We start from the raw sequence: 24,388 nt of genomic DNA on the forward strand, positions 1-24,388 counted from the left end.
AGATGCCCGTCACCATCAGGTCCCGCCCTAGCCACGCCCGCACGCCATCCTCAGAACCGGGAGAAGGCGTGGCCATTGTCTCGCTGGCTGGAGAGTCCACGCCTTCGCTTACGTGAGAATCCGGACGCGCTGCACGGCGAGTGGGAGAGCGGTCGCAGCTCCTCCGCGGCAGGCACACGCAGGTCCCGCCCCCTCGCACGCAGGCCCCGCCCCTCGCACGCAGGGTCCGCCCATCTCGCGCAGGCCCCGCCCCCTCACACGCAGGCTCCGCCCGACCTCGCGGACGCGCGCGTACCCAGCAGCGCCTCAGTCTGGGCTACGGGACCGGGCGGGCGGAGGCCGGGCCGCTGAGGTGCGAGGGGAGGAGCCCGAGCCGCCGCCGCCGCCGCCGCCGCCGCCGCCGCCGCCGCCGCCGCTGCCGCCGCCGCCGCCGCCGCCGCCGCCGCCGGAGGGGAGCATGTCCGCGAGTCGAGCCAAGAAAGTGAAGATGGCCACCAAATCGTGCCCCGAGTGCGACCAACAGGTGGGCGGCGGGCCGGCTGGCGGGCGGGCGGCCGTTGCTGGCGGCGGTTGGCCGTGGAGAGGCCGCGTCGCCGGGTCCCGGGACGAGCCCGGGGTGTCCGGGCAGCGCGGGGGCGGGCGGCCGCGGCGGGGCCGGCGCGCACCTGGCGGCCGTGAGACTGGCGAGTGTCCGGCCGGCGGCCGGGCGGCGCGGAAGGGGGCGTGGGCTTGTCCCGGGTCTCCGGGCCGGCTCCGGTGACAGCGGCGGGGTCGTGCCCCGGAGGGAAGGCTCCGCACGCCCCGTGCTGCCCCGCGGGGTGGCTTTGTTCCCCTCCGGCGTGTGCGGGAACCGGGCGGTCCCCGCCGGGCCCTGGGCGGACGCCCACATGTGACAAAAGGGGCCGCAGTGTAATGGTGGTATATTTCGGCGAATTCGGAGGGTTTTTTCTTCTAAATATACTTGCTGTATTTTTGACGTGAATCATCGTGGATTCTTTCTTTACATTGTTTTACGTTATTGGAAAACGCCCCCCTGAAGCCCTTCCCTCCGGCGCCTCACTTCCCCCACCCCCGGTGCTCGCTGTTAAAAATTTGGCGTTTCTGCTTCCAGATTTTAAAAATATATATATGTGGTTTCGTGCATTTTAAATGACTGCTTTCTACACATAACTCACGGTGTTAGAGCTGTAATTTAAAAATTCCCATTTATTGTGTTTTAGTTTGAGCGTGCCTCATTCTTTGCCAGGATAATAGGCGTTCCTCGGCGCCTGACATTCTAATGAGTTAAAACTCTCAATTAAAACCATTCGGAGGCTCTTATTTCATGCCGGCATGCGGATCTGGGTGTGTTTTTTCTTTTCCACCGAGAGGATTTTTTCAAAATGACTACCTTTCTCCTCCCCCTTTCCTCTGTGTTTTTATTTTTTTAATATTTATCAGGAGTGATTTGAAATGGCTGGAGACTTTTAATAAGCTAATTTTAGCGCATTCTTTAAGGAGCAGTCTTATAGGTTGAGCAAATCTTGTAACAGAAAATGTTGCATGTTTTATTCAATATATTTTATGGGCAGTGTGGGCAGTGGTAGAGATGCTGATCGGTTTATTGATCTTAGGAGTGTGCATTATAAAAATAATTTAGTCATGTTTTCCAACGTGAAGAGTTAAACTTCCATTCTTACTAAGAAACCATATTTGTTAAACTCTGACAAAATTGGACTTTGTGCTGTAAGTTTCTTTGCAAGGGTTTATTTCAATATTTAAATCATTTCCATTTGTTCCAATTAATAGGGCAGAAGTAGAAGGTTTACGTGGTATGTATTACACATTCCAGTTTCTGTAGGGCTCAAGTTATTGCACATCCTGACTTTGTTTTACTTGGCATAAAATAACCTTTTGGGAAAAATAACCTGCTTTTGATATCCTGGTTAAAGAAAGAAAGAAGAATAAACTTGTAGGAGTCCCTGTAGCTGTTCAACAAAACGTGATCAGCATTTTATTTGTAAAGATCACATCAATTTTATTTTCTACATACAATCCCCTCTGGCTGCCATAACAAAATACCATAGATTGGGTGGTTCAAACAACAGTAATTTATTTTCTCACAGTCTGGAGGCTGGATGTCCAAGGTCTTGGCAGAGAGAGAGCTCTGTGGTGCCTCTTATAGTGGCACTAATCTCATCCTGCGGGCCTCTCATCATGACCTCACCTAATCCTAATGATCCCTTCTCCAGGTTCCCTCGTGTTGGGCTAGGGCTTCAATATGTAAATATGAGGTGGAAGGTGGGACATAATTCAGCCTATATCAAGCTACTACATAATTTTAAAACATTACCTTAGAATTTAGTTTATAAATATAAAAATAAAATCTTTAGCCCTGGCCTGTGTGGCTCAGTTGGTCGGAACGTTGTCCTGTACACCAAGGAGTGGTGGGTTCAGTTCTGGGTCAGGGCACAGACCCAGGCTGCAGGTTAGATCCCTGTCCAGTCGTCTGTGGGAGGCAATGGATCAATGTTTCTCTCTCACATAGATGTTTCTTTCTCTCTCCCTCTCCCTCTCTTTCTCTCTCTCTCCCTCCCTCTCCCTCCCTCTCTCTCCCTCCCTCTCCCCCTCCCTCCCTCTCTCTCCCTCTCCTTCCCCTTTCCTCTCTCTAAAAATCAAATTGAAAAATTAAAAAAAAATCTTTAAAGTTTGAGATGACCCCAATTGGATACACACACATGTTGTGTGAGTGTGTAAGTTTAAAAACAGGTACAGAGAGCAGCAAACAAGAAAGACCTAGATTTTTAGTTGCTTTTGAACGTCTCTTTTAAATGCCTCTATTTTGAAAATATAGCTCTGAAACATCTAAACCACAATACTTTTCATTTTCAAGGGCGTTTCACACCCACTAAACCCAAATTACTGAGCCATTCTGTGTGTATTACTATTCATGATTCTTGTTACTTTTCTGGTATCTTTCGTGTTAATTTTTAAAAATAGAGTAGCTGGGTTTTTTTTTCATTTATAGGAAATTTTATGTGACATATAGCAAACATACCCACTATAGGTAACTTTGATTCTTTTAGCAGCAAAGAATATAAATGAGTTCTCTATAATGTGGTTATTAGAGTTTTTTAAATCAGTGAAACAATATAGGACCAGGATTTTGTTTTTTGTAGTATTTTTTGGTTTTGTGTGTGTGTGGTTTGTTTTTTTTTTACCTGTTTTACTTGTAAAACATACACGCAACCTATATTTTTCAAGAAATAAATTGATACACAATAAGCCATCAGTAAACAAAATTTTGGATTTTTTTTCTATTTTTAATTCCTGAAAGTGCAGCATTAGAACTTTCATTACCATTATCTTTGGCATTGCAACTGAAATTTGAAGGAATTTTAGGCTGTTTTATTTAAAATCAATATTATACTATAATTTAAAGAGATTAATTTTATTGAAGTTGTCCACCCTATGTAACAGTTCTTTTTCTAGGATTTGGGTTGTGGTGGTGGTTGGTTGTTTTTGTGTGTGGGGGGAGGGGGTTGGGGTTTGGGGGAAGGAACTTGCTATTTTAAAAAAGGACTTTAGGGTGACTTAGCGTAGGTGCATTGAGTGTTTCTTGAGCATAAAACACCTGCATTAAGGGATGAAAGTCAGCCTTTCAATTAGTCAGTGTTTGTGCATTCTTCATCCCAAAGCCAAATGTACATTTCTCATCTAACTGTAGCACTCTTTGTTAATTTTGGATGTGGGTTGATAAATTTTTTGTGTGTATCAGACAGAGACTTACATTGAAATTTACTGAATTTCAGTAACTGGAAGAAAATGCTGAGTAGCAAAGGATCTGTTGAATAAGAATATCATGTTTTCTGTGTTTTTTGCATAGTATTAATTTAAAACAATTTATATTACTGTGGATGCCCTTAATGATGTGATTAAGTGTAAAGGAAATGAGTCAGTACCTTTGTGCTTGGTTTCTATGAAGATGTGAAATTTTTAAAATGACAAACATATCTATTTTGGGCAGATTTTACACTATTAAAAAAATGTAATGTTACATTTTCTGTCATGGTTTGAAAGAGACTCATCATGTTTTTAACGAAGAAAGCTGTTAGATATATCTGGAGTTTGATTATTTTTATAGGATTTGTTAATTTTTCTTAAATTCAAGCTAGATATCATTTGTTCAGTATTTTTATGCAAAGAAAGAATTCTGCCAAAATTTTTATTTAGCTTAATTAAAATATATTTTAAAATATGAGGCATTCTGTACATACATGTATATAAAAAGTTTTATGATTGTAAATAAACTTTTAACAAGCAGAACAATGGGCAAATTAATTTATCTTACAAAGGGAATTGCAATTTTCTAATTAATTCTATGAGTACTTTTTGTTGAGATTAATTTCTGGTTTTTGATTAACATGTCTTGATTTCAAGGATCATTAAGGTTAATTTAGTAAAACAGTTATTGGGGGAAATGTAAAGATTGTTTTCAATGATTTTCAAGAACATTTGACTTTTAAAAAATATTTATAGACTTGAAATGGAGAAAGAACTATTTGTATTTTACAGATTTAGAAGCAGAAGCCTGAAGAGCTTAAATGTTGTTAACTGATTGTTGTTGGCGCCAATTCAGCACCAATAGGAATCCCCAATTTGGGGTGTGGTGAAGAAAGAAACTTTATTCACTGCAAACAGCTCAATTGTGATATACAGCACAGTGTTACAGCTCAATTATGAAGTATCACAGCTGTGGAATGGCACAACTGTGAGGTGGCACTGGGGCGAGTGAGGTCCCTGTCTGGCTAGACAGCTCTGTTCTGTCCTGCTCTGCCTGCTCTTCTCTACTCCGGTGTGGGAAGCATCTTTGGCGGTTTATCTTCAGTGCTTCAGCTCCAGCCAGAACAACACAGCCTCGAATATTCAGTGAAAAGGAAAAATGCGCTCCCAGAGCTAAGCAGGGGGAGCTGACTTATGTAGCCGTGAGTCGGGGCCCCTTGTCTGTGATTGGTTCATCCTTATGCAAATAAGGACTCCAAATTTTCATAGTTTGTTCCCAAAAGCACTGTTCTGATTGGTCAGAATGGAGCCACTATGATTGGTTGGTGAAGATACTAATGGCTATGTAGCTGCTCAGCTCCAATTGTAAGGGAAAGGCTAGTCCTATTGGTTGAAACACAATTCCAGGAATTCCTTTATAAGCGCTGGCTCAGATGGCAGGAACGCAGTGTGGTTCCCTGGTTCCCTGAAGCATAGTTTGTGTGAGTGGCCCCTGTGTAGAAACAACTGCTAGGCTTTGTTTTATAATCTTCAGCCCAGTTAGCCACCTGGAACCCTTCTTAGAAGGTACCTTCTTTCTCAGGGTCCACATTGTTTTATCCATTGTCCTTTCTGGAGCTGAGACTATATGACCCTAGATCTCAACTACTACTTTTTCCTACCCTCTCTCTGTTTTGTTCTTAATATAATTTTGGCTCTCAAACTAGTTGTTGTAAACTATTCTTTTTTGTCATTGGTAATTGGCATCTTACCTTGTCATGTAAGAACCTGAGTCATTTTCAGTTCTTCCTTTTGCAGTGTCTGGCAGAGATCTACTTTTTCCCAGTTTCCATTCTTACTAGTGTTTCCAGTTGGGCCTTCATAATCTCATCCTGGGATTGGACTCCCCAGCCACGTTCCCTTTTTCAATTTGTTCTGTATAAACTGCTAGTCAAACTAATCTTTTAAGAAATTTTACCTTTCTTTTCCACATATTTTCCCTGGCTCTGATCCTATTATGCTTTTCTATTGGTCACTTACATCAGTACATGTTTCTCATTCATTTACTATACTGGCGGTATTGTAAAGCCTTAGGAGAGTATGGAGATGTGTAGGACACAATACCCATCTCAAATAATTTGTTTTGTTGTTTTTTTAAAAATTGATTTCAGGGAGAGGGAGATAGAAACATCAATGATGATAGTCATTGATCGGCTGCCTCCTGCATGCCCCCTGCTGGGTATCATTGAGCCCACAACCCAGGCTCCTGCCCTGACCTGGAATCGAACCACAACCTCCTGGATCCTAGGCCGATGCTCCACCGCTGAGCCACACCTGGCTATGATTCCTATTTTTAGTAATTTATCATTCAGTTCAGGAGACTTTGTAAATACTGAGAAGACTAACAATAGAAAAATAGTAATAATATATACTTCTTTTTCCTACAGGTTCCTGTTGCATGTAAATCATGTCCCTGTGGTTACATATTTATTAGCAGAAAACTTTTAAATGCAAAGCACCCAGAGAAATCACCACCTTCTGCAGGTAATTGAGAGTTTATCACATTTTTAGGTTTGATGTAGAAATTTAAATTTTTTGTGAATTTGCTATTTACAGTCTTGTTGAAGTTAAAAATGAAAATCTATTGAAGTATATCTGGTTTTTATTAGCTATTGGAAGTCAGCTTATGACACTAGTTTGCTATTCATTCCATTTAAATGGTTATCCCTTATAATGCTGATAAAGCTTGTAACAGATTTTCTGTTTTTAAAGTATGGAGAGCCATTGAAAGATTTTATGCAAGGGTGTGTACCTGATTTGATTAAAAAAAAATTTAAGGTATAATTGACATTCAGTAAGTCACACTTATTTAAAGTGTGCAGTTTGATAAGTTTTGTCATATGTTTACACTAATCAGTCACCGCAATCAAGATAATAAACATGTCCTTCATTCCCCAAATTTTTCTAGTTCCACTTTATAGTTTTGCTACCCCCAAACCCAGATAACCGCTGATCTGTTTTATGTCACTGTGCTAGAACTTTATATAAATGGAATCATATAATACGTACTCTTTTTTGTCTGGCTTCTTCACTGAGACATAGTTTAAGACTCAGCCATGTTGTTGTATATATCAGTAAATATTAATTCCTTTTTATTGCTTTATTGTATGGATATGCCACAATTTGATATTTTGTTTACTGGTTGGTTGACATTGGATTTTCCCCCTCTCATCATGCTGGTACATTTATAACTTTAAAGTTTTTTTAAACTGGTGACTGGAAAATATAACTTGATTTTGGTGTGAATGTAATTTTTAGACACATTGGTTATTGTTTATAATTCCCTGATTTAGAAGATCTAAAAAATAATTTTGTTTGAATTTTACATTCCTATTCACCAAATTGGGTTTATTCAATGGCTATAGTTACTAAAAGGTGAAATTTTGTTGTTTATTCATTGGTAAAGTAAAAACTTCATATAGTAATGATCCTCAAATAAGAGTAGGTTGATTACAAATATGTATTGAGCACCTGCTGTATGCTAGGCACTGTTCTAAGCCTTGTGCATAAAATAATGAACTACTATCAAGGTGGGTTCACTGCTGTCATGGAGGTTACATTCTTGTGAGCAGAAGATAGACAATGAACAGATAAATGGAGAATTAGCTTATGATAAATGCTTGTAGGAAATTCAAATAGAGTGCTGTCCCAGCATGTGACTAGAGGCTACTTTTGATTGAATAGTTGGAGAAAGCCTCCCTGAGAAGTGACATTTAAGGTGAGGCTGAATAGGAACAAGGGGCTAGTCATGATCAGATCAGGAAGAACATTCTTGACAGATGAAATAGCAAATGCAAAAATTCTAAGGCTGGAAAAAGATTGGTATATTTTAGGAACAAAAAGACTAGTGTGGTTACAGTGTAGACAGAGCAGTAGAGTGTGGGAGATGAGGCCAGAGAGTTAGGCAGAGGCCAGATTAAGTAGGGCTTTGTAAACCAGAGTAACAAATTTGGATTTTGTTCTTAAAATGCTGGGAGAAACTATTGCTTCGATGTGGGATAGGGTGAGGGGAAGGTGGCATGATCGTATTAGCTGTTTAAAAAGATCATTCTGGTTGCTGTCTAGAGAATAGTTTGGGGTGGTACAAGGTGGAAGTGGACTGTTGTAGTATGTTAACTGAGTGAGGATGCTGAGTTAGACAAAGTGGTTATAGTAGAAGATGATTTAAGAATTATCGACATTATGTTTGTGAGAGATCTGTTTATCCTATTCTACATAGAGGTGGCAAGAAAGTTGTTTAATTCCATTCTACATCTGTTTAAGGTTGCTTCCTTTTATCATGAGAATAACGAGAATGGACTTAATTTATTGGTTGTTAAAGGCTGTTACTGGATTGGTTATCAAGGAGTCATCAAGAAGGTTGCTAAAAATGAATTCCTGAGTCTTACTCTTTAAGAGTTTGATTCAAGCATGGGAACCCTGGAATGATTCATTTAGTAGATATGCTGGGGTGGCATGTCAACTCAGTTCTGGGTCTCCAAAACGAATTCAGACATGGTTCATGCCCTTAGTGGGACAAGTGTGTTTATTCTTTTACTCAACAAGTTTTTTGACCTCCTATATACAAATGATTCAGATGAGAAACAAGGTAAGGAAGAAACATAGCAAGGACAGAGAGAAGGAACAGATGCTACAACCGTTAAGGAGACAGAATCCTTTGAACCGGAAGGAAGATTTTAGATTGGCCCCTGTATTTCTGTCTTGGATTACTGGTTAGAAAGGAAATATAAAAGGGAAGACAAGTTTTGAGGGTAAGAATTTAGTTTTGGATGTAGTTTTGAAATATCACCCATGGATTTTTTTCCCAGTTGGACATATAGTCTGAAGCTCAGGGAATAGCTTTAGCTGGAGATAAAGCCATCAGCAAATAGATGGTAGTTGACCTCATGGAAGTGGATCAACTTGTGTTAGAGAGTCTCTAGGGTAGGAAGAGGGAGTTCAAGAACTGAACTCTGGTAAATTCCAGTCTTAACGGATTGAAGTGGGTAGGGAGGTCGGTCAGCTGAGAAATGTCAGCTGTAGAACAACAGAGAGTGGTGTAACGTGAGTCATGGTGATGAGTGAGCAGCAATTCATTATTATTATATATTTGAGTGCCCTAAGGTTCTCTTGTTTAATAAGAGTGTCGTTGTGACCTTCAAGTGAAGATGAAGGCTAGAAATCCCAGGGAAGGGGAAGAGGAAGTTGCAGAAGAAATAGGAAGAATAGTTTGAGAGGCGAGAGAAACATCAGGGATAGACTGTATGTACCATAGAAACCAAAGGAGGAAAGAGTTTTAAGAAGAAAGGTTAAGAGTATTTAAAGCCTAGAAAACAGTTTGATATAGTACAGACAGGGGGATCAGAAGACCTGGGTTCAGATGTAGACTATACTTTTGTCACTCGCTAACACGTTAACTAACCTCTGTAAGCAGCTGCTGTTTACTTGTGTATAAGAGAGATTTATAGTACCAACCTTAGAGGATTGAAGTATAGATGAGGTGCTTATGAAAATGTCTAACAGAAACAAAGCTTGGTAACATTCATTTTTACAATAAACTTTCTTAAGATTTCTTAAGATTTGCCTTGCATAATCCATAGTACGTAGGGAATTGAGAAGAGTACAATTTTAAAGCTGTAATTTACCAAGTTTTTGATGTTGTCAATGAGATCTAGAATATTTCAGTTTAAATGAACAGAAGATTTATACAGGAAATGAGAATGGATAATATATAGTATCTGGAAAGGCAATCAACTTCACTGACAACCAGGGAAATGCAGTTAAAATAAAATACCATTTATTTTGCCCGCATTCTGACAAAAATGTTAAAGATTTCTAAGTGCTTTTAGGAGTATGGCAAAATGAGGACTCATACTAGTGGTGAGAGTGTAAGTTGGCATAGCCTTTTTGGAGGACAATCTGACAGTAGTTGTTAACCCTGTTAAATGCATATAACCTAGAATCTAGATTTCTTTATCAATAAATGTGTAGCCTAGAGATATAATTGCTTATAAAATACACAACTAAATATTTACTAGAATTTTCAGACAGCTGTTTATAATGCAAAAAGTTGTGAAGCCAGAGGTCATTAGGGGAATGGTTAATTAAGCCGGGTATATCTTTCGGGACTCAGCAGTATGTGCTAATGAGAAAGATGCAGATTTTTAGGTACTGACATGGAAAAGTTTCTAAAACACTACACCTTGCTGACCGGCCATGAGTATACACGTTTCTGTGTCTGAATGTTGCTGACCAGTCACAAGATAACTTGTATCTGCACTTATATTAATTTAAGTAATTTTAAATACCTTCTGACCAAAGTAGTTGGCCACACAAGCGAGTTCTGACTCGAAATAGCTGGTTGGCAAGGGGGTTAAGAAAAAAGTGCAGCCCAGCCGGGCATGGTTCAGCGGTTGAGCATCAACCTAGGATCCAGGAGATCGTGGTTCTTTTCCCGGTCAGGTCACATGCCTGGGTTGCGGGCTCGATCCCCAGCAGGGAGTGTGCAGGAGGCAGCCGATTAATGACCACTCTCTCATCATTGATGTTTCAACTCTCTCTCTCCCTCTCTCTTCCTCTCTCTGAAATCAATAAAGATATATTTTAAAAAGAAAAAAGTGCCCAGCCGGGCGTGGCTCAGCGGTTGAGCATTGACCTAGGATCCAGCAGATCGGGGTTTGATTCCCGGTCAGGGCACATGCCCAGATTGTGAGCTGCAGCCGATCAATGACTCTCTCATCATTGAGGTTTCTGGCTCTCTCTCTCCCTCTCCCTTCCTCTCTCTCTCTAAAAAAATCAATACAAATATATTAAAAAGAAAAAAGTGCAAAACAATATTTGTATGACCTCATTTTTTTTTTAGTTTTTTTCTTATGATGAGAACTTTTAAGATTTACTCTTATCAACTTTCAAATATGCAATACAGTATTATTAACTATAGTCACCATGCTGTACATTACATCCCATGACATTAATTTTATAACTAGAGTTTTTACCTTTTGGACCCCCTTCACCCATTTTATCCGGCCCCCCCCAACCCCAGCTTCTGGCAACCGGCAGTCTGTTCTATGTATCTGTGAGCTTGGGGTTTGTTTATTTTTTTAAGAATCCACATAAAAGTGAGATTATATGGTATTTGTCTTTCTCTGTCTTGACTTATTCACTTAGCATAATGCCCTCACGGTCTACCCATGTTTTCAGAAGTGGCAGGATTTCTTTTTTGTTGTTATTGTTAATCCTCACCCGAGGATATTTTTTCTATTGATTTTTAGCAAGAGTGGAGGGGTGGGGGGAGATACAGACACATCGATTGGTTGCAGGTTCAGTCCCCGGGGTCAGGGGTCAAACCTGCAACCCAGGTACTGCCCTTTACTGGAAATTGAACCCAAGACCCTTTGGTGCAAGGGCCAACTCTAACCATTGAGCCACACTGGCCAGGGCCTTTTTTTTTTTGCTGAATAATTCTCCACATTTTCTTTTTCCTTTCATCCATCAGTGGACACTTAGGTTGCTTCCATACCTTCGCTGTTGTAAATAATATTGCAGTGAACGTGGGAGTACATACATCTTGAGTTAGTGTTTTTGTATTCATTTCATATTCGTGGGATAAATACTCAGAAGTAAATAGCTGGATCATGTGGGAATTCTGTTTCTTGTTTGTTTTTAAGACCCCACTAAATGGTTTCTACATGTAGTATTAGTCAGTAAATACATAAATGGATAGATCACTAGGTAACAAGGAGGAGTCAGGAAAGACTTATTTGCATATATATGTATTTTTAATTTTTTTTTTTTTTTAATTTTTTCCATTGCTTTTTAGAGAGAGTGGAAGGGAGGGGGAGAGAGGGAGCAGGGAGGAAAACATCGATGTGAGAGACACACATCGATTAGTTGCCTCATGCAGGCACCCTGACCAGGGCCAAGGATCAAGCCTGCAACCAAGGTACGTGCCCTTGGCTGGAATCAAACCTGGGACCCTTCAGCCCTCTGGCCGACGCTTTAACCACTGAGCAAGACTGACCATGGCTTATTTGCATAATTTAAGATTTAAAACAAAAAAGAGACCCATCCTTAAAGCTAAAATTGCAGTAATTTAAAAAGTGAAATCAAAGCTATAAAAGATAATTTTAAGTTTCAGTGGGTTGAAATCTGTTTTTTAATTATTTGTAACTTTGTGATATTCAAGAGGAAAAGAATCTGTTAAATAGCTGTATCTAGGCGTGAACTCTTCAGAACTCAGATTTTTCATATGTACTAATCATCTTGATATCTTCATAACATACATAGAAATAGGGAGGTAGGACACTAGAACTATATAGAAAATATATATAAAATCTGTTAGGGAAATTAAGGTTTTACAAGTTTAAAATTAATTTTGGTGAGAGGAAGAGATAATTGTTACAAGTAAAACTGCATTGCAGAAAGCTCAGTGGTCGTATGAGTACATAGAAACTTGTGACAGTCTCTCTGACACCTTCCAAAGTGAGCTAAGTATGTGGTGTTTCTTTTATCCTTTTTGGGTGGGAGGAGTTAGTATTAAATGGAGATGAAATTTTAAAAATTAATGTCTTGTTCATGTAGGATTTCATTTCTAAGTGGAATGGTTGACTGAGAGTTGAAAACGTAGCCTTGAGATTATAGCTTAAACTGTCAATTTGAAGACATTTATTTAAAAAGAGATTAAAGTATAAAGCATCATGAAGACTGAAATTTATTTTTATAAGGGATCAGGGAAAGAAAAACAACCAGAGAAGAGAAAGAAGAAAGATAAACATACGCATAGAGGACAGAAAGCAAATGTAACCGAATGTAAACGCTTGGTGCAGTAGAGAGAGAATTGAATGTTCGTTGTACTTTGTTTCCAGTGTCTCTGTAGTTCTGAAAATTTTCAAAATAAAAAGTCAGGGGGAAAAAATAAAGAGAGATTAAAGTAAATACTGTATTTCCTAAAATTGAGAGTATCTGTACTGTGGACCAAACCTTGAGTACTTGTAGTAGTTATCTGTTCAAATACTTGGTCAGTCACCAGATACTGACAAAAGCAGTTTTGGATCTTTAAATTTGGTTTTCCAGATGGGTGTTCTAGGTGGTTAGTGACATCAAGGGTGCCATTTTGAATTTAATAATCATGGACATACCTTTTAAAATGTTAATTATGAAACTTTAAAGGAAAGGTAAACTGAAATTCTAAATGATTTACAGCAGGTCCTGGAACAATGTTGTTCTGTTAAAACGTTAATGAGATGCCGTAGGAAGTCCTCTTGTTTGTCAGTTAGCCTATAGTAAAATTGGGTTCCTTATACAGTGTTTTGCTTAATGTTGCAGAGCCCATTGGTGACGTTAAGTGAAAACTACTGTACTAGTTCATAAAGGCTTCCTCTAAAGTTAAGAAAAAAGATTTATAGGACAGTGAGAAGTTAGAATCGCTTGTTAGTATTTAACTGTCTCTCTCAGTGGGCTTAAGCTTTAAATTAAGCTTAGTCAGATAAATAGCAACCTGCCCATTTTTTTTCCTGGGGGAAGACAAAGGATGAAACATGTCACCCTAAGCGTATGGTTCCGATTACTTCCTAAGGTGAGTTAGTGGGCAAATGCTGGGAGATGAGCAAAGACTGTGACATTCATTTTCAGTTTAGGAGGAAAAAGGAGAAATATTGCCAGTACCTTTTATAACCCAAAGTGATCGAACATTCATTCAGTAATTAGTGATCCTCAGCTCTGGATACTTGACAACGAAGGTTTGGTTTTATTGTTTCAGAAAACATTGTTTCCTGCATGGTAATCACTTAAAGTTGCTACAAATTCCTCTATGGAACATGGCTTTTATATAGTTTTTATTTTGCCTTTTGATGAAAAAATGTACCCTTCACCTCTGTGCCTGTACTTTTGGGTTCTTAATCATATAGTTTTTATAATGATATCTATATTCACTGTTAATACCTTTTTTAATGGACTCCTCTGACTTATAATAAAGACTGATTTTAGGTCAGCTGTCATACTATTTCTTTCCATTGTACTCCAGGGATAATCCTACTTTTTCTTATGTACCATTTTTTAAAACCCATGTGTTTTTATTTCTGGAACAGATTTTGCAGAAATTGTTTCAGACCTGGAAAATTTTTCATGGAAAACATGTGGTGGTACATGTGGAGAATGCCTTTATGTTGTACTCCCACTCAGATGTTCTCCTTCCTTGGCATGCAGTCCTTTCCAATTGAAGGCTTGAGGTTCAGCCTAGGGCAGTTTTTATGTATATTTCTTTTTTCCCCATTCTCCTTTCTTTTCCTTCTTGCACACTCATTGGATGATATATGAGGATCACTATCCACAGCAAACCTTACTGACCCTGGATTGGACAGATAGTTTACCTTCACTATTTGGTGAAGAAAGATGAAGTTGGCACCACAGGACTGGTGGTTCAATGATAGGTTCTTCTCTTACTTCCATCCTGAGAAGATGTGGCTTTTGTTCTGTTACAAGGTAGCTGCTGTACCTCCAGGCATCCCAAAAGCATTCCAAGCAGGAAGAAGAGGGAAGGATAGAGGGACAGAGGGGCATGCCAGACATGCTTATCTCCTTAAAAAACTCTTTCTGGAAACCTTCTTCATTCCACTTACATGTCATTGGCCAGAACTGAATTTCATGGCCCCTTCACCTGCAGGAGTTGTGGATGTGTATGTTTTAGTTGGCACAGTGCCCTCATGAACAGAGCAGGATTCTGTTCTGATTGAAGAGGGGGAGAATAAATAGTGGCTAGATAATTACAATATTGTTATAGATGAGCAGTATTAGGTTTCTTGGGCCTTTCTCTCACTTCTCTTCACATACTGTCTGGTATTCTCTCTTTTTGTCTTTCTGCTTTGTTCCAGAAAATTTCATTGATTTTCCTTCCTAGATCTATCTGCAGACATGTCCATTATTTAATATGTATTTGCACCTCAGTTTTTAGCAGCTCATCTTGTTTTCTACTTTCTTTTTCTTCAAATCTTATTTTTTTTATATATTTTATTGTGGTAAATTTATGTAACAAAATTTAGTATTTTGATCATTTTTAAGTGCGCAGTTCAGTGGCATTAACTACATTCATATTGTGTACTTAACCATCACTACCATCCATCCATCCATCCCCAGAACTCTTCATCTTCCCAAACGGAAACCCTGTACCTGTTAAACAATAACTCCTCATTCCACCCCCCCACCCCCACCCCCGTGCCAGGTAACTACTGTTCTCCTTTTTGTGCCTGTGAATTTGACTAGTGTAGTTACTTCCTGTAATATTTTTCCTTTTGTGTCTGGCTTATTTCAGTTAGCGTAATGTTTTTTAAGTTCATCCATGTTGTAGCACTTGTCAGAATTTTCTTCCTGAATAATATTTTGTGTATGTTTATACCACATTTTGTTTATTCATGCGTCTATGGACACTTGAGTTGCTTCTACCTTTTTTGGCTTTGTAAATAAACTGCTATGAACATGGGTGTACAAATATCTGTTAGATTCTCTATTTTTAATTCTTTTGGTTATATGCCCAGAAGTAGAATTGCTGTATCACATGGTAATTCTCTATTTAATTTTCTGAGGAATTGCCATGTTTTCCACAGTGGCTGCACCATTTTACATTCCCACAAGCAATGCATAAAGGTCCCAATTTCTCCACATCCTCACCAACATTTGTTATTTTATGTGCTTTTGATAATAGCCATTCCCAGGAGGTATGATGTGATCTCTTGTGATTTTGATTTGCGTTTCCATGATGAGTAGTGATGTTGAACATCTTTTCATGTGTCTATCTTCTTTGGAGAAATGTCTATTCAAGTTCTTTGCCCATTTTTGAATTGGGTTGCTTTTGTTTTTTGTTGTTGAATTGTAGAAATTCTTTTTATTCTGGATATTAACCCTGCATCTGTATTTACAAATATTTTGTCCCATTCCATGAGTTGCCTTTTTACTGAGCTGATAGTTTCCTTTGACACACAAAAGTTTTTAATTTTGATAAAGTCCAAGTTGTCTATTTTTTCTTTAGTTGTCTGTACTTTTAGTGTCACATCCAAAAAAATCATTGCCAAGTCCAATGTCATGAAGGTTTTCCCTGTTTTTCCCCCTAAGTACTTTATAGTTTTAGCTGTTACATTTAGGCCTTCATTCATTGTGAGTTAATTTTCATGTATGGTATTTTGTATATGATAGCACTTAGATTAGTTTATTTCAGGTTTAAATTGGTGATACTCTGATTTTATCATTCCTTTATTTGTAGCTGCGGTAATCTAAACTGAGAAACGTCTCTTCCATCTGTCCTTTGTTATTCAGTGAGTGGCTATTCACTAGAAAGGGCAGGATAAATGCTTTATTCTCTCCCGTTATTTAACGTTTCAAAATAGGGAGTTTGTTCTTTAGTCTGTTCCTATCATGGCCAAGTAGTTTTTGCTTTTGTGTTTGATTTTATGTCATGTCCTCGTGATTTAAGTATATTTGGTATGTTCTAATCTATTATAGTTATTTTATTGATGCTTAAATTGTCCTATAATAGTTTGTGGGAGCCTCTTTAAGTTAGCCCTTGAGTCTTTTAACAAGACCCTGGTTGTCTTTTTCTTTAATCCTCTCCTGAGGATATGTTTTTCATTGAATTTAGAAAGAAGAAGGGAGAGAATGAAAGAGGGAGAGGCACCCATGTGAGAGAGAAACATCAGTTGGTTGCTCCCATACTCACACCGACACTGGGCCAGAGATCTAACCCAAAACCTGAGTATGTGCCCTGAATGGGAATTGAACCCGCTACCTTTCATGTCCAGGACAACACTCCAAGCAACTGAGCCTCCCAGCCAAGGTGACCCTGGTGGTCTTTGATAACTTTCTTGCAGTCTGGAACAATTAAATGTTCTTGCGTCATATGGTATATGTCTAATCTGAAACCTAGAATAACTAATTCTTCAAGCATATGGTATTTGGAAATGACTATTACTTTTTTACTTTGAAATTTAAAAATATTTTACAGTAGCCTATTAAGCATACTTATTTAGTTTTAGCTAAATAAATTGTTTCCTTTAGTTTTGGGGATGTGAATTTTCTACTTGGTTTGCTTCTTCCACAGTGATTTTTTTCTTTTTTACTTTTTAGTTCAGGTATGTATTAAAGCAAATTTTTGTTTTTGCTTTCATAAAAATTTTGTTGTCTTAATTTGTTTGGAGTGAGAGGATGATTTCTTGTATTAATTAAATCACCATATTGAGTCAAGTGCCTTTGTTGCTATTCCATTTAGGGATCAGCATGTTCTTAGAATGTCAGAAATGACCTCATCGGTGGCAAAAGTGAAAACTACTTACTCTCCTAGTGTTTATATTTTCTGTGGATGCTTTCGTTTGCTTTTTATTGGTAACCTTAATATATTACGGCTAAGGTCAGTTTTGCTTCTGAATATTTGACACATTTCAATCTATAATTTGGTTAGTATTAAAAAACAATGGAATCTTTTCCCCCCTTTTCTAATACTTCACCATTTTTAGCTTGGAAGCAGAGAGGAAAAGGCAGAAAGGTCACTGTGGAATTGTGCAGATTTGTAGGGGCTAAAATTAACGGTGCCAAGTAAAGAAGCGTCATCTGTCACAAGACTCCTCCTACCTCATGTGTTAATGTGGGTGGATCATCTGAATTCCGTTGAATTTCTTTTTTTCCTGTGTGGCTGTGAGGGGCATAGATGTCATGGTTGTAGTTTAATAAAATTTGCCAGGCAGCAAACTCTAGTGCTTTTAGAAAGAAAAAAAGACAGTGAGAACTTGGGCAAACAGGTCTTGCTAAGCCCTAAAATATATCACTTTTATTCATCCATACAGAAAACAAGCATGAGGCCAAGAGGAGGCGCACAGAGAGAGTTAGGAGAGAGAAGATTAATTCTACAGGAAATAAGGATTTAGAAAACAGAAAGAGGTCTCGAAGTAACAGCCATTCAGATCATATCAGACGAGGAAGAGGAAGACCTAAAAGTGCATCTGCCAAAAAACATGAGGAAGAAAGAGGTATGAATAAATCCAAGCAGTGTGTTTCCAAGTCCTGCATTCTCTGAGGTCTTAATTAGAGGACAGCAAAGAAAGTGTTTGGCAAGCATTGAACTCCTGGACTTACATCACTACTCATATTTTAGTTTGAAAGCATTTCCTCTAAGGTAGATGATTGTTAAAAAAACAAACAAATTTAACTCTTACTGAAAAACTAAAGGCTTAAATTAGGTAACATTCACCTTGCTATAAATTGATGATAGTAGAGTTCAGAGATAAATAATGTGTATGTGACATCCTGGAGAAGCCTTTTCAAGCAGTTGTACTTTTTTGTACTCTTTTTTTTTTTTTTTAAAGATAAATCTAGGTTCTGTTAACACTTATTTCAACTGTTATACTACGCATTTTAAAAATTTACTATTGAAAGTATTCTTCAGTATGAATTTTTAAATTGCTCATTGTGTGCTTCCCTATTTTCAGGCAGCTGTTGGATAGTTAGGTGAATCCTTGATCCAAAACATATGTATATTTCTCCCTACAGATCTCCTTTTTTCAGATAAATAGTGTGTCTACCAGTAACTTGTGGGTTTTTTTTTAATTTAAAAAAAAATTATTGATTTGGGAGAGAGAAAGAGAGAGAGGCATCAATTTGCTGTTCCACGTATTCATGCGTTCATTGGTTGATCCTTGTATGTGCCCTGATGGGGGATCAAACCTACAACCTTGGTGTATGGAATGATACCCAAACCAGCTGACGTGTTTTTAACCATTAACTAAAATGTGAGCTTCCCTTTTTCTCTGATTTATACTACTTTTAAAAAAACCTTTTTATCATGGAAAATGTCAGTGATTACACAAGAGTAGAGAGAATAGTGTAGTGAATCCCCATATGCCCATAACTATCTTTTTTTAAATTGAGGTTTTCAAGCTAGTAGGTTAATGGAAAAAAGGGATAGTTGCTCTTTATAATTCTTTAAAAACCTCTCAAAATAATTTCATCTTCAGTGAAATGTCTTTATAATTTCTTATGTTATTTGTGAGTTATGTGCTACTTTTTCAGGTGTTCAGTCTTAGGTATGCAAGTATTCAAGCATAAGTGTATCTCAATTTTTGTCAAAGTAAAGATTTAATATTGTGTGGCTAAAACAATAAGATTTATATTGTGTTTGACTGTATTCTACGAAGACTGTACTTAGATATCATTAATTCCTTGGGTAATTTTATTGCTTTTTCTCTTTCCTTCTGTTACTCTCTTCCAGAGAGTTTGAGTTACTTCCTCAATTTGAATGTGTTGCTTTAACAGTGGGATGATCAGAAAAATCTGTGCTAAAGACTGTTTCAGAAGGGAAACTAGGTAAAGAAAAGTCAACAGAAAAAAGAAGAGAGGAAAATACTGCTTGGCCTAGAAAACAGAACATTCTTTTCAGTTGAAGTAAAGGGAATATAACCAAAGAATGGAGAAGGAATGCTTCCGGTGGAGGGTGAGAGGAGCGGAGAGAACAGACAGTGACAGTCTTGGTCAGGGAATGGAGTCCGTATTGTACTTGTACTCTGTGTATGCAGGTTTGAACTTTTATTTCAGGTGAACTTGAAGAAAGAAGCATTTATTTGGCTATACATTTTTTCCAGCTTATTAGAAAAAAGTTTTAGGAAAGTTATTTCTAGAGTAAAATATGTTTTAATTTATTTGCTTTTAATACAAACAGGAAAGTGCTCAAAGGAACTTTTGTAGAATAAACAAATCTTTTAATGTAGACCCGGGGGTGAGGGGTATGATCAGCAATCTTTTTCTGTAAAGAGCCAGCTATATATTTTCGGCTTTGTGGGCCATGCAGTCTCTGTCACAGCTACTCTGCTCTGTCATTGTAGCTGGAAAACAGCCACAGACAGTATGTAAATGAATGGGCATGGCTGTCTTCCAGTTAGACTTTATAAAAACAGGTGATGGGCCAGATTTGGCCCCTAGGCTGTATTTTGCTAACTCTTGAGACAGACCCAAGTTCTCTAAATATAATAGAGAGGAAATACGACTTTTGAACTATCTGTATATTTTAGACTTCTTTGATATGCTTCTTAGTGTTAAGTAGCTATTTAATTTAGTTTTTATTGACTCCTTGCTCATAGGGCACTTGAAAAAGTTGAAGTAAGGTTTACCATTATTTTAATAAGGACAACCTGACTGTGTCTAAAAACACATTTTAAATTGACTTTCTTGTTTTCTATATTTTGAAAAAGAATAGGAAGAAGAAAGAATAGAAAACAAAAGCTTGGTAGGCAACTAGATAACAATGTATCTTTATAAAATCATAAAAACAAACCATTGAACTTAACAATTTTTGGTTGGTTTAAGATAAGTCTTCATTTTATATGTGGGGAGTCTGATTACTCTAGATATTAGTAATGTAGTGACATTTTTTACTAAAATATATTGGGCAATTCTGAATATCTTATTAATGAACATATAGAATTCCTGTAGACTTCATGTAAAAGATGGTGGCTTGAATAAACACATTTAGCTTTACACCCTCCCCAAGTCCTAGTAAAAGGGTATTTTCTAAAACAGTAAAATCCTACAAGGACAAGGAATGGGAGAAACAGCAAAATTCTAGAAAATGATAACTGCTTTAGCACACCTATGAAACCTAAATTGTAAGCTCCTTTGGGGAAAGCTAAGAAAGAAACTGATACTTATTACACAACTGCCTTCAGATGAGGAATTTGTGCGTCAGTCATGTCCTGTTAAGGCTGTTTCCCTCGTCATCCCCTCTCTCCAGGTTTATTCTTTGAAAAAAATTGAACCAAAGAGAGTCTCCGGTCTAGGCAACACCAGGCTTCATTGAGGGCAGGGGTACTATAATAAGATCAGGAAGACTAGGTAAAATTTGGAGATGGTAAATATTGATTCTACAGGTCAGGCTTATATCTTCCAGGTAAGAGATTAGAACTTTCTTCTCTTGGGATACTGAAGAGCCCAAGAGAAAAGGCCTAAAATAAAGATATTTTCATTAAGGATCGCACAAAGAAATCGCCCAGTCAGATCATCCTAAAGTGATGACCACAGTCAGGCTCCACATGTGTTGCAGGAGCTAATCATCTTTTTTGGTACCACTCCTAAAAATGAGCATATTACTAAGAATTACCCAGCTATATGGAAGAAAGCAGCTAGTATGAAAGGCTAAAACCAAATCAACAAGGAAAGAAAAACCCTCGATAAAACTCATTTTTCCAGGAAGAAGAAAAAATTAAGACTATCATAAATATTCTTAGTAAAATTGTAGTCATAAAACTAGAACAAGATGATATTTAAAAGGAAATTGCAGATGTCAAAAAATACCTGGAAAATGAACTTTAAAGTATGAACGTTATGATTTGCAGAAATGAGAAACCACAACAGAAGGCTTATAAACAAAATTGAGGAAATGTACCAGAATGTAGAGCAATAGGAAAGAGATGAAAAAATAGAATGGGAAAGATAAGAAATTCAGAGGACCAGTTTGAAGTCAAAATCTGTAAGTAATTGACATTACAGAAAAAGAACATAGAAGATGGGAGAAGGAAGTCATCAGTGAAATAATTCAAGTTTTCCCAAACCTGAAGAACTTTGAGTTTCCATATTGAAGTGGCCCACCAAATTCCCAGTAGATGATTAAAAGTAGAGTTCTGCCAAGGCATATTATCATAAATCACATCTCTTTGGTTAAAGGGAATCCTTCAAGTGTTCAGAGAAAAAAGACAAAGGAATGAAAATGGTATTAGAATTAATACAGTGGAACAAACTATTCATATATGAACAGCATCAATGAATTTCGAGAACATGTTAAACAAAAGAAGCTAGACACGAAACAGTACATCCTATATGATGCCATTTATATGAAGTTCAAGAACAGGCAAAATGAATCTATTGGTGGGGTGGGGAGGGATTTATGGGAAAGGAATGAGGAATTTTCTGTATCTTGATTGTGGTGTGGGTTACGTGGGTGTATGTTTGTCACAATTCCTCCAATTATACACTTAAAGTCTGTGTATTTCACTGTAAATTTAGCAATAATTTTTTTAAAACGATAAAAAAGGGTATTGGGTTTTTTGAACAGCAGCACCAGTTGATGGAAGACAGTTTTTTGCCTTTGCAATACTGAGAGGAAGTCTACGAGTCTGTCAACCACACTGAATTAGTGTGAAGGTAGACTAAAGACGTATTCTGACGTTCAGGGTGTCAAATATGTGCTTCCTGTACTCCCTTTCTCAGGAAGCCACTGCAAGATCCGTGCAATTAAAATGAGGACGTGAACCAAGAAAGTATCCTGGGATGTGGGACACAGGGTCCAACTTGAGAGAGAGAGCTGAGGAGAATCTCCAGGATGATGTTGGAGAGAGGTCTCAAGATGACAGTTGTGCGATCAGTAGGCCTAGAAAGCAGCCATTTCAGATTGGACCAGGCAGACAAACTGGAGAGATTTCTTCAAGAAGAAAAATTGATATACCTAATATGTATAAACATTCTGAACATTTTATACAACTAGGAGAGAGTTTGGGTTTAATTAGTAATGAAAATTAAGCAGACGGAAAAAGAGAATCTTTTCAGGGGAGACAATGTACACAAAAAGTGAAATCATTTACATAGGATAATGTAAACATTGAAGAGTAATCTCACCAACTTGTGAGATAACTATAATGGGAAGATGGGAGGGAAGCGTGTGATGGGGGCAAGAGATGGAAAACAATAAAATTCTTTCCACCTTGGAAAGTGAGTTAATAATGCCTAAAACAAACAAACAAAGAAACAAAAAACAACAAGAAGTAGCATCATTGTAAAAATGTTCCTTAGAGATAGAGAGGTAAAAACAAAAAGGAACAACTGAAAAAAAAAATCTGATTGCATCTGGAGAGTGGGAAATGTGCACAGGAAAGGAGGACTTCTGTTTTTGGTAACCAGTTATGTAAAAATGATTTGACTCTACAGTATATGCGTGTTTAACTTGGATTAAAGAGCAAGACAGTAACAACATAAAAAACAGACAAAAGAATCATGTTGAGCTTGAAAAAAATTGGGGAGAATATAAACAAACATTCACTGTGAGTTTAGCTGGCTTATGAGATAGGTGGTTTCTTTTTTGTCCATCTGTTTTAAAAATTTTCTACCATGAACTTGGATTACGTTTGTAATCAGGAAGGGAAAAGTAGAAATAAATGTTGGTTATTCTTATATTCAGTAGCAAGGCTAAGTTGAAGAAGTTAATATATTCATAAAGGCACTATTGATGTTCAAGAACTATCTTTAGGATGAGAAAATTCATTTTGGTAGAGTCAGTTGGCTCATACTAGTGAGGAGAAAGGAATATTTGAGATTCTTACAGAAATGATGTAGATATTAGAAGGTATATAGAAATGTATATAATCTCTCCATTTAGTCTTTAGAATATAGTTCATGACATTTCAGTAACTCCTTTGTAATTTAAAAAAAATTTCAGTTCAATAGCATAATAGTTTGTAATATTTAATGTACATTGTAGTATCACGTGTAATACTGTCATTTAAAGAAATACTTGAAAGCTTTACATTTTTAAACAAAAATACTGCATATACTGCCTTTATATTAAGCTTTCCCTTTTTCTTTTAACAGAAAAACAGGAAAAGGAAATTGACATCTATGCTAACCTCTCTGATGAAAAGGCTTTTGTGTTTTCAGTCGCCTTGGCAGAAATAAATAGAAAAATTATCAATCAAAGACTTATTCTCTGATATTTGTCTGCAGAACGTGTTGAAACTTTCTTCGGGATTGCATCAGCAGATTCTCAAACAGCTGTGGACTCTCAGGAGCATTCTGACGGCATTAGTAAGGGCCAGTGATGGTTTCCTCTGTCACGGAGCCTGTGCCACATTGGGAGCAAAGCTGTAGGCTTGGACTGTTCTGGGATTTCATTGATTCCCAAGGAGTATTGTCAGTTGTGTTTGGGATATAAGTGTATTTACAAAAAATAAAAAAGCTGGATGACTGTTAAACGTTAAAGGGGTAGGGATGGGAGCAGAAATATGAAAACTAGGGAAATAAAAAGCTTGATAATTTTCAGGTTTGCCACCAGAGATGCAATATTTTAAATACTTTGAGAAAGAATGACTTTTAAAAATATATATTTGAGATTTTCAGCATTAATGGATTGCATATATACAGTTCAGTTACTTTTAACAAATTGGCAATTGGTATTTTATTCAATGGGGAATTAATATAAATTGTAAATTTTGTCTTAAATTGATTTTTTCTTGGCCTTTATTTTTATGACATAAGGTATGAGTTATATTTTGGGAGATACTTTCTAGACAGTTTGGAAGTTTGGGTGCTATATTAAGAAAACATTTAAGGATATATGATACTTCAGATATAAACACCTTGTTTTCTTGAATGTAATTTATTTATTGGTTATTAAACAAAAACAAAAACACTTTTCTGCTCTCAAGATGGTGCCTGTTAACCTAAACATTAAATATATTTATTACATGCAAAATATTTCTTATCCACTTTTAAGCAGTAATGTTTTATCTGAATGGATGTTCATTTATACATCCTGATAATTATTTAAATTGTTACTTAACCTCTGAAAAAAAATAAACCTTAATATTTAAACTAA

General features: G+C 37.5%; 1 protein-coding gene across 1 annotated transcript; it reads left to right on the forward strand.

Annotated features, from left to right (window-relative positions):
• Nucleotides 1-287: 287 nt before the first annotated feature.
• Nucleotides 288-24,386, forward strand: LOC308547868 (UPF0547 protein C16orf87). Its single transcript, XM_081118802.1, has 4 exons — nt 288-523; nt 6,189-6,285; nt 17,604-17,786; nt 23,386-24,386. The coding sequence occupies exons 1-4, from the start codon at nt 458-460 to the stop codon at nt 23,502-23,504; spliced, it is 465 nt and encodes a 154-aa protein (XP_080974928.1). The 5' UTR covers nt 288-457; the 3' UTR covers nt 23,505-24,386.
• Nucleotides 24,387-24,388: the final 2 nt, after the last annotated feature.

This window comes from Miniopterus schreibersii (assembly GCF_964146895.1).
Source record: "Miniopterus schreibersii genome assembly, chromosome: 18".
In the NCBI taxonomy this organism is placed as follows: Eukaryota; Metazoa; Chordata; class Mammalia; order Chiroptera; family Miniopteridae; genus Miniopterus; species Miniopterus schreibersii.